Below are 11,114 nucleotides of genomic sequence, written 5' to 3' on the forward strand. Positions count from 1 at the left end.
TGTCTTAACTGATGATGTGATGTAAAGTGTGTGTTTGTGTGTGTCTGTGTGTGTGTGTGTGTGTATGTGTGTTTGTGCTAGCTGTTTGGGTGAGTTTTGTTTGAATGGGAGGAGAATGTACCTTTAAATAGTAAATACAAGCCTTGGTGTTTATACCTTTAACCTCCAACCATGTGTGTACTGTATGTACAGAAACCATGTACAACAATAAAATGTCATCAAGCTGCCAAACTACTTGGTTTGCACCTACATAACCAAGTTTTGTACAGGTTAATGACTGCATGTGATACTGATGCAGTGATCTGATGATCCAAAACCTAATTCAGAGACTTTTGGCTTTGGATTAATAACAGGCAACAAAACAGGTTACCATTTTATGCATTGTCGTTTCCATTTCACATGTACTAAAATAGACAAGTTAGAATGAAGGGATAAGCCATATAAAGATATGTTATCTGCAAAAGGGTCTCTAATATGTCTCTTTTTGTACATGTGAAATGTTTTTGGTCAGATATCCCTTTTTTTTAACCATTACTTTGTTGCTTTAGACCACTAGACCATGTTAACCTCCCAAATTACTGTAATAGTTTATCCATACATAATTGACATGATAACCCCTAATAGCAATGGTAGCAATTAATCGTTTATTTTAAAACACGGGAAAAAGTAATTGTCCTTTATGGAGAGTCACACTTCCGTAACTCTCAATTTATTCTCTAGGTGAAAATAAAATCTAAACTTAAGTGTTACAACTTGCCCATGGCTCACCTATATCAATGCAATATCAATTATTTGAAATACAGCATTCTAGTTTATGAACAAAATGTATGTTGCCAGAGAACCTTTGCAAAAAATACACTACAGTATTGTATTTATTGTCAAATTAAACTAAGGTAGAATGCAGTGTTTTAGACACTGAATATTTGTAATACAGTGCTGCTGCAGAACAATCAATACTGCAAAAGGGATTCAGATACCATAAGCACCATACCAAGTACTGTCATCCACATAATGTTGCCCTTGGTGAGACACGGTTTTTTTTTCAACAGATTTCAACGGTGTTTTTTGTTGCTGCAAATATAATTTGATGTTGTAGGAGCCTACTTGCCACTCAGACAAGTTAAATGCAAATTGCACTAGACATTTCAAGAGGCGTTTTTGTTCAGAATTGATAGAACAGGTGATTAAATCATGCAGCTGATCATTAGTTTTCTTTCTCTAGCAGATCACGACACAGCCGCTTGTTTAGATTGTATTGGTAGAAGTTGAACAGCCTATTATCTGGCGTGGTGCTCGCTTTTAAATGAGTGCGTGGGTTGCCTCTGAAACAGTTTTAGCACATGCATTGTACAAAAACACAGTGAGATCTGCAACAATAACACATTTTGTTCCTATGTTTTTATCTAGAACTTGGAGTGTGGCATATTAAATATAGGCTTGCAGAGTTTATTTTTGTCAATGAATATAAATTGTGTGTATGAAACCCAACTATACATACACGATATTCAGGATATTCAATAGGAGACAAAAAAAAAGCAAATTCCACATGAAACAAAAATCATCAACCATTTGAAGCATGTTTATATTTATTCTCTTTTTTTAATGAAAATAAACATGCGAATTGTTCGGTAACTCGTGTTTCTTTCCGTGAAGCGTAGTTCCTGTATTTTATTTTATCTTGCTACCCAGTCACGATACATCCAAATTAAAAAGCTAAGGCGCAAGCGCAACAGCTCAATCTAGTCATCTGGCAGAAAATTAGCCGCATTTCCGCAAAAATACAATTCTGATTGGTTTATCTGAAAAACCGATAGTTCAGCTACCCGTGCGATTGGTTCTTTCTCCTGCCAATAGAGAGTTTCCCGTTCGGCTGAGCGGAGACCTGCCTTTATGCTTAGTTCCCGAAGTGGATTCAGGCGTTATGGATCCTTGTCGGAAGGCGGATGAGTCCAGTTACACGGTCCTCTGATGTCAAATGATACAACTTCTACCGTTTAATGACTTGTAAATTCGCGAATTATTCTGGACCGGGTTTTGCTGGCTGTCGGTAAGAAAGTAAACAACGATATATTTTGGTTAAAGAAAGCAATAAATACCACCGTGCCGATGTCACTAGCTTGAAACAGGAAATACAAGCGGAGGAGCTTCGATAACAACCCTATAGACGAAAACCAGTCTGGCCTCTTTTAAGCGAGAAGTAAAACTACAAAATATAAGGTCAAGATTTTCTTAAACTTAAATGTAGTTGAGCACAGTAGCGATAAAGAACAGGACACACGAGGCATGGCTCCCACTCGCAAATAAACAGGGAAGCAGTTTGTTGGCGTGAATAGACGGCATCTACAGACTGGCCCCAACCAGAACGACTAGACAAAGGAAACGGAGAGAGCTTGCTTAATCTGTTGTGTTGGTGGGACGATAGTAAACCAAAAAAAAGTGAGCTGTGTTCTCAGCAAAACAAAATGCAGGCAAGACCGACTCCGTATATGCATTTATAACGCTCTCTTAGAATTTAAATGCATTTCATCGTTTGTACTCCTCTACGTTAATGAAATTAATACTGCAAGGGTAGACGATATAGTTTAAAAAAAAAAACAACTTTATTTTACATTTACGTGATTACGGGGCTGTCTGTTGAAATGAGAAATGCAAGTGTTAACTGGCGCTCCCATGTAAATTAATAATTAATTTAGTAAATTAAGCATATACTTTTTCTTGTTATACATTGGCTGTTACTCCTTTCAGGAATCAAATGGATCTAAAGACTGCTGTGTTCAACGCAGCCCGGGACGGCAAGCTGCGGCTGCTACAAAAACTGTTGGAGAACAAAGCTGAGGATGACATTTCAAAACTGATGGCAGAGAAAACAAATGGTGCCACGCCGTTACTGATGGCAGCACGCTACGGGCACTTGGATTTAGTGGAGTACCTTTTGGAGTGCTGCAGGGCCCCAGTGGAAATCGGAGGGTCGGTAAACTTTGATGGGGAGACAATCGAAGGGGCTCCACCTCTGTGGGCAGCCTCAGCAGCTGGACACTTAAAGGTTGTGCAGTCTCTACTGGGTCACGGAGCCTCTGTAAATAACACAACCCTCACAAACTCGACGCCTTTGAGAGCCGCCTGTTTTGATGGACATCTGGAGATAGTGAGGTACCTGGTAGAGCATAAGGCGGACCTGGAAGTGGCAAATCGGCACGGGCACACATGCCTCATGATTTCTTGTTACAAAGGACACCGGGAAATTGCACAATACATACTAGAGAAAGGGGCCGATGTCAATAGAAAAAGCGTAAAAGGTAAGCTACTGGTACAGGTAGTGACTCGCGTCATTCTGCATGACTATATACCGGGGCAACATGAGTAAACTGTATACTGGCCTATGTTTTTTTCAATACCTACACCTATTTTACGTATATATGCTTCATATTGCCTATCAGTAACGTAGTAGCATGCAGAGGACATTAAAAAGGGCTAATTGAGAAAAAAGGGCACTTTTCAAGCATCGAATGACTGAGATAAAGGGTACTTTGGGGGCATAAGGGTAGGAAGACTAGTAGAAGTACTGTACTTCTCAGAAATGCGGGTCAAAAAATGACAGTGAGTCCGCATTTTCTACTCCATCCTTTTGACACAACAGATGTCCAGCGATATTGCAGTGTTATTTAGTCATGCATATGAATCATGAAGAATACCAAAGCGTTTTTAGCTACTGTGTGTCCTTTACTAGTCAAACAAAAGTGTGGTCAACTTTAAAACTCCTTATTGTCTAAATTACATAATCACGATTTGCTACCTGGTTTAAAGTCTTGATTCGTTTTGCTGTTTCTGCCTTTCTTTCGTTTGGATATTTTCCCAGAGCCCCCATCTTCGGTGCCAACGGCTTCCTCTGTTCAAGACTGTCCTACATTGCAAACTGCACAATGCTGCAGTAGGTATTCAGCCACCAGTTGCCATAGTTACCGACAGCCTAGATAGGCATATACTTCCAGCACAATTACTAATTTAAAAACCCTGTGCAAAAAACAAATGTTTGTTTTTTGTTGATATCGAGTACTATGCTGTACAGTACTAGGCACCACATATAATGGATTTGGGTCATTCCATGTCAAATCAACACAGTTTTGTTTTACATGACTGTCTCCAATTTGTCGCCTTATAATATATTGATGGATAGATTTGGAAACTCAATATTGCTGTCTCAGAACTGTTCTCAATATATGTCCCATTGCAATTTTAATTAATTTTGAAGTTCCCCCCCTCTCCCAACTTGTATTTAGAAAAAAATATATATATATATAATGCTTATCAACATTTGGCAAGTTTTATCCGTGGAAGAAAATCACCCTGAGCACTTGCTGAGAGCAAGCCAGGCCACAGAGAGATCAGATTGGCATGGGGTTTCTGCTGGTGGGCTGTAGACAACATGGTTCTTACTATTGTTGCATGGAAATGTTAAGAGAAGCTGGTACTGGAATCTCTATCCTAGTTTGAGTTGAAATATCTCTAACTGTTAAGGATAGAATTGCAATGATGTGCATTTTTTCAGATCTCCACATTCCATCTAGGTTCTGGCTTGCAGAAAAATAGTTGGAGTAAAATATAAATGTAAAATAGACAATGAACATTTGTTTTATCTGGACAGTCTTCATGACGAGTTGTTTTATGTAATTGTATATTGGAGCAAGAATTTGCTTGAGATGTAAACCCTCTAAATATTAACTTTAACATGGGAAAGTTATTGCTTGCATGCCAAAGTGGATTTGCTTTTTATTTTTTATTTTATTATTTTTTTAAAAAACATTACCCTTTTGGAATTTAACTGAAAAGATAAGTACAGCAGATGACTTAACGGTTTTGCAAGACTAATGACCAGTTACTTAAACTGCTGATTTCCAGATGCCTATTGAAATGGGGAAAGTTGAGATCCTGTCTTTAAAACTGTTCATGTTGGCATACTAGTGCTGGAAATGGAGGAATTATACAAATCATACTGTAGAGGAAGTAGTTATATTATCCTAAACGGGTGTGCAATTAAAAAAAAAAAAAAAAAAACACACAGCATACACAAAAAAGTATAATAGAATTTGTAGGATTTTGGTTTTATTTAACAGTGAACACAATCAATGTTAGTGATCAACGGGCAGATCTAGCCTTGTAGCTTGACTGGTTCTAAATTCTTCAAGATACACAAAAGGTTCCCCTCTGAACCCACCTCACTTCAACAAATGGTTTGGAACACATTTGCCAATAAATTAAGTAAGAAACTATAATGAGTAATACTTGGGAGTTACTCAAATATAAAAATAGCTTCTGCCTGTTTTTTTTCCACTCTAAGCTGAATTCAGCTCCTGGTGTACAGATGTTTTAGTTTGTTGCATCACAGATACGAAATCATTGCCAACTATTACTGCTGCTTTGTGGAATTCTGATTTTTCTTGACGTTCTTTCTGTTTTGTAACTGTTGAACCCCAGATTTTTAAAGGACTTGTGTATAACCTGTCAAGTTTCTCTGCATTTTGTACAGTGTTTCTACCAAAATGCACACGTGTACAGTAGGCTCCATCAAATTCTGCAAATATTTTTTCTTTTGCTTATTTTTATTGTACAACTCTTTTTAAAATGGTGTACAACATTTTACAGCTATTTTTCGTCTTCTAACATTTTGTCTCATGATTTAAAACACTGCTGCAGCAGGGTGATGCTGGTTTTGTACCCTGGTGGCTTTTTTTTTTTTTTGAGGGCAACAATCTTGTTGTCCTGGGCGTCGGGCGATATGAATTGCACACCACTGCCTAACCCTAAATGCAAAGCATACTTTATTTTATTTTAATTTTCCTTTAGTTTTCATGTAGCCCCATTTTTTTTGTTCTGGGTTTCCATCCTGCATTCGGACAATGTTGAAATACATTGGCATTTACACATTTTTATACATGCTGCTCTTGGGTATTGTCTTGTTGGTCATTTCAGTTTTAATTGTAGAATGCTAACCTGACAGTAATATGGATTGCTTGCACACTTCCACACACATTAGGCCTAAACAATTGTTTTCTTTTGTTCTTCAGTTCTTTTATACATAAATGCAGTTGAACACAATCATTATGTTGTTCAATGCTTGATGACTAACTTGATTAACTACATTACTGTATATTCCTCATATTTTAAGACTTGAATGAAAGCTCGCAGCAAGTTACTGTAGTGTGGCCAAAATTTGATTGATGCCTTTAACAACATAAGCTGCTGTAACTTCCTTCAAATGAGTCTCAACCCATACATATCTGAAGGTGATGCTCTTTAAAAATTGTCCTAACCATGACTAAATTCATTCTAACTCGGTTAAAACTCTTGATAGCATAGTTTTAATTTTACACTAGTAGTTGCAGTTAACCTCCCAGGAACTGAAATCCTTCTGAAGCTCAGTAGTCAACTGAGAAACCCATAATCTAAGATGTTCCATTATAATCCTGCTGGTGTTTAACCACAGGTGGTCATTGCTTGACCAACCCCTTCACCCTTTATTACATTTAGTAATAACATTAAATTTGAAAGATGTGCACTAAGATCTGCCACCATTTTTAACACAGACCCTGCAGATGTAGAATTGTATTACACACTCAGGTCAATGCCCAGAAGGCAGTGCTCCCAGCCCTGGAGAACCTCTGTCTTGATTCTCTGAGCTGGAGTGATCATACCCAGGATAACTACAAACAATACCTGACCCAGTCCACTGCTTCAGTGCTCAACACTAGTGGTTATAATTGTTTTCTTTGTTTTATTTTTAAATCTTTACCTGTGTTCCTCCAGTACCAATTACTGTCCAAGAAAATTGCTGGGTTTGTTACTGGCACTGGTATAATTTCAATGAGCTTGCTTCCCCAATTCAGTTGTGCTGAAACTTGATAAGGACACTTGGATAGTTTTTATTTATTTATTTTTAATAGTGGATGTAGGTCATGAAGGTGTATGTTTGTGTTTAATATGTTGATGGCTCCAGTTTTTTATTTTCAGTTGTGACTGGGATACAGTTATTTTAATACTGACATATTTCTAAACTGAACATCTTGCAAGTAGGAATTAATAATGTGAGGGAATGTTTTGGGGAAATAATGAAGAGGGACTCTTTTCCCCCACCCCCTTGCATTCGATTTTCTTGTAATGAAAAACGATTTAGTAGATTTCTCTGTCTGGCAGAAATCCCTGAACTTGGCTTAATGAATTGGAATGGTATTTTGTGTAATGCATGTAGGCAACAGTATATGGGGTGGGTGTTTTTATTTATTTATTTCTTTATCTTAAATGAGATTTCTCTTGAGCTTGGGTCAAGGGAATAACCGCTTATATGCAACTTGATGTTTAGAAATATTTTAATCTGTCCATCAAATACTGTAGCTTTGACTAGCAACATTTTTTATACAGTTTCTTGTATCGGTGTATATAGCAGTGTGTAATCAATACTTAATTACATTCTCACATGTCTCTGTCTTAAATGAACAAGTGATATGCCAGGAAATAATATCTGCTTGTATATAAGCTGTGACTTGTATCCTGACCATCTTTTTTTAATTCTTACAGGAAATACAGCCTTGCATGACTGTGCAGAATCAGGAAGTCTGGAGATCATGAAAATGCTGCTAAAGTATGGTGCTAAAATGGAGAAGGATGGCTATGGGATGACCCCCTTGCTGTCAGCCAGTGTGACTGGCAACACAAACATTGTTGACTTCCTCACCCAGCACCCGCAGGCCAACAAAATGGAAAGGATCAATGCTTTGGAGTTGCTGGGGGCCACTTTCGTGGACAAAAAGAGAGACCTTCTGGGGGCTCTAAAGTACTGGAAGAGGGCCATGGATATGAGGTTCAGTGACGGCAACGACATCCTCCACAAGCCAGAGCCAAAGCAACTGATCATGGCCTATGATTACGCCAGGGAAGTGAACGGCGGCGACGAGCTCGACAACCTAATCGCAGACCCAGACGAGATGAGGATGCAGGCCCTGCTCATTCGAGAGCGCATCCTGGGGCCTTCGCACCCCGATACATCTTACTACATCCGTTACAGGGGGGCTGTGTACGCAGACTCGGGTAACTTCGAGAGGTGCATAAACCTGTGGAAGTATGCTCTGGACATGCAGCAGAGCAACCTGGATCCCCTGAGCCCAATGACAGCCAGTAGCCTGCTCTCATTTGCTGAACTCTTCTCCTTCATGCTACAAGATCGTGCCAAGGGGCTTTTGGGGACATCTGTGTCCTTTGACGACCTCATGGGCATCCTCTCCAAGAGCGTGTTGGAAATCGAGCGAGCTGTCAAGCAGACCCAGCCCCCTCCAGACCCAGCCCAGCTTAGCAAGGCACTGTCCATAATCCTGCACTTGGTTTGCTTGCTAGAGAAGGTTCCTTGCAGTGCTGAGCAGGACCACTTCAAGAAGGAGACCATCTACAAGTTCCTCAAGCTTCACCCATGCGGGAAGAATGGCTACAGCCCTCTCCACCTGGCTGTGGACAGGAACACCACCTGCGTGGGGCGGTATCCTGTCTGCAAGTTCCCCTCCTTCCAGGTCACGTCCATCCTATTGGAATGCGGGGCGGACTTGAACTGCAGGGATGAGGACAACAACAGCCCCTTGCACATTGCCGCCTTCAACAATCACCCAGACATCATGAACCTCCTCATTTCCTCTGGGACCCACTTCGACAGCACCAACTCCTTCAAGCAGACTGCCTGTGACCTGCTAGATGAGAAGGAGGTGGCAAAGAATTTGATCCAGCCCATCAACCACACCACCTTGCAGTGTCTGGCAGCACGGGCCATAGTAAAACACAGCCTTATTTATAGGGGACAGATTCCTCAGAAACTAGAGGCCTTTGTGTTGCTCCACAGATAACAATGTACAGTGCAAAATGGTGGGTGATGCTGCCGTACTTGAATGGGGTGTGAGGGTTGGCTGTGTATTTGTCCCTCCCTGAGCTCTTTGATTGTATTCACCAGCTTTCAATAAACTCAGATGGCTTTGGTATGCTTTAATTCAGAAGTATTCTCCTCGACTCCATTTATAGATTGCATACATCAGCATGAAAACGACCTGTAATGTGGCATACATGTACAGTATTTTGTACAAAAAAACATTAAAACCTTTTTTTTCCTTTGATTGAAAATTACTCTAATTCATCCTATAGTGATCCCTGAAAACATCGCTAAAGTCCCATCTGCTTTAGTATCGTTTGTTTCTATGCAAAATTTGTAGGGTCTTTGGGACTGGTTTAAAAGTTTTTACTACTTTTGCTGGTGTATGGATTTTATGTATATTTGCATCTCTGGTAAAGCTTTGTATGCTCTTATTTCCCTTGTGTTTTTTTAATTCTTGTTGGTTACATAAATTGTGGACCATTTTGTTTTAGCACCATGAAGCTTTATGGACTGGTTTAATGTTTGCAAATACCGCAAGTGCTTTATCTTTTCTATGCACTGGCTTCAGTATGCAACTGTTCTGTGTTTGCTCTTCTCCATGCAGTAACAAGCTTTTTTTTTTTCCTTCATTGGGAGTGCTTGCCTTGCAAAGAACAGATTTATTTTTTTTCCCTCAACAATCCACGGGTGTGTTAATATGACACTTGCTTTTCTCTGTGTAGGGCTATTGTTTTAATGACAGGTGTCCTGTCGTACGCTGCTGAGTTTGAGTTGAATAGAAAAAGTAAGCTATTTATCATCCACCCACCCGACAATTTTATTCAGCAAAGACAAAGTGCTAATTTTATTCTGTAAATTGAGGGATAACATGTTTTTTGTGTGTAGTGCTATAATTACAAGCTGCATTTTTTGTTTCATTTGTCTCTGATAAGACTTTTTCTGATGTATAATTAATTACAGTAAAGAACACACTCAACTCAACCTGAAATGTAATGCTAAACATTGTAAAAAGGAAGCGAGATTCTTATTTATTTTTTTGCATTTCCCATTAAGTGCTGCATGTGCCAGAATACACATGTAAACTGCATCAGTATGAAGGGTTTATCTGGCATTACTGCAGCATATTATCAGTATTCTGTTTAAAAGAATAACTGTTATGGAATTTGACATGTATTTTAAGATTAAGAGGAGTTTGATGAAGTTCCTGTAGAAGTGTTACTATTGTGTTCATTTCACTGTTGACATAACAAAATCATAGATGCCCTGCTAAAATTTAAGGTTGTTTTTCAGTTTGAATCGTGTTTTGTAGATCACCTTTGTTCTTGCGGGAGAAAGGGCTTTTCATATTTCATAAGGATTGACACTACAAGTTAAACCAGTTCAGGTAATAACTGTAACTCTGCACTTTATTTTTATGGCATATATGATTTACTGGCATATCAGCCCTGTTGATGTCTTAAACAAAATGTTCACAATAAAACATGTTGCACTTGCTTTTCCTTAGTGTTGTGTTCTACTCATTTTAATATATATATATATATATATATATATATATATATAATCATCTTTTAGTCCACTGCACAGTACATAATACAAAGAAAAGGAACAATCCATGTATTTGAATTAAACACTGGAAACTCCTTTCTATAGATAAAAACATTTCCTTCAGAAATTGTAGATCCTTTATAAATATCTCGGTATCCCTGAATAGATAATCATCTCATAAAAATATGCAAAATATTTTAATGAGCAAGGCTTCTCAGAAGTAGAGTGATACCCTGAAATGTCTCCACCCCCCACCCCCCCTTTTTTTAATATAGGAAAGCAGTACAACTGGAGATGGGAATTTGTTGCCAGATAACCTCACTCAAGACTACTTGTTCACTATATTTTGGTATCTGAATAGATAATTGCCTCCTTTTTAAAAATACACTAACTATAGTGACAATGCTGGATGATTGGGTGGAGCATTTGTTCTTGATTTTTACCTTGTGGTGACTGCACAGACTGGTACAGTATTCAATGTAGTGTTTGACAGTTCCTAGCCAGAAACCTCTTTTTGAGGGTAAAATGAAGAAGACATTTCATACCCATCATTGGAAGTAAGTAGATCATATTTAGGGTACCACAGCACTTGTAGGACAGGCTGCTCACAATATTTTACATAATTTTAAAGAGAAGACCATTTTCTTTTTACTAAGATACTTAGTGA

At 38.7% G+C, this 11,114-nt stretch overlaps 1 protein-coding gene across 2 annotated transcripts; it reads left to right on the forward strand.

The window, feature by feature from the left end:
- Positions 1-1,855: 1,855 nt before the first annotated feature.
- LOC117432433 (protein fem-1 homolog C) lies at positions 1,856-10,396 on the forward strand. Of its 2 annotated transcripts, none has more exons than XM_034054702.3 (3): positions 1,856-2,047; positions 2,746-3,296; positions 7,570-10,396. In XM_034054702.3, exons 1-3 carry the CDS (start codon positions 1,998-2,000, stop codon positions 8,877-8,879), a joined length of 1,911 nt encoding a protein of 636 aa, XP_033910593.3. In that variant the 5' UTR covers positions 1,856-1,997; the 3' UTR covers positions 8,880-10,396. The 2 variants fall into 2 exon arrangements, with proteins under 2 accessions (XP_033910593.3, XP_058848675.1); XM_058992692.1 differs by lacking the exon at positions 1,856-2,047 and adding an exon at positions 2,054-2,217.
- The last annotated feature ends 718 nt before the right edge of the window (positions 10,397-11,114 follow it).

The sequence above is a fragment of the Acipenser ruthenus genome, chromosome 2 (genome assembly GCF_902713425.1).
Source record: "Acipenser ruthenus chromosome 2, fAciRut3.2 maternal haplotype, whole genome shotgun sequence".
Classification (NCBI taxonomy): Eukaryota; Metazoa; Chordata; class Actinopteri; order Acipenseriformes; family Acipenseridae; genus Acipenser; species Acipenser ruthenus.

What these genes read in the sequence shown, in the direction of transcription:
- LOC117432433 (XM_034054702.3), top strand. Translation starts at nt 1,998, where the DNA reads ATGACTTGTAAATTCGCGAATTATTCTGGACCGGGTTTTGCTGGCTGT. An exon ending in CCGGGTTTTGCTGGCTGTCG is followed by an intron (nt 2,048 to 2,745) that starts GTAAGAAAGTAA and finishes TACTCCTTTCAG; the next exon opens with GAATCAAATGGATCTAAAGA. An exon ending in CAATAGAAAAAGCGTAAAAG is followed by an intron (nt 3,297 to 7,569) that starts GTAAGCTACTGG and finishes TAATTCTTACAG; the next exon opens with GAAATACAGCCTTGCATGAC.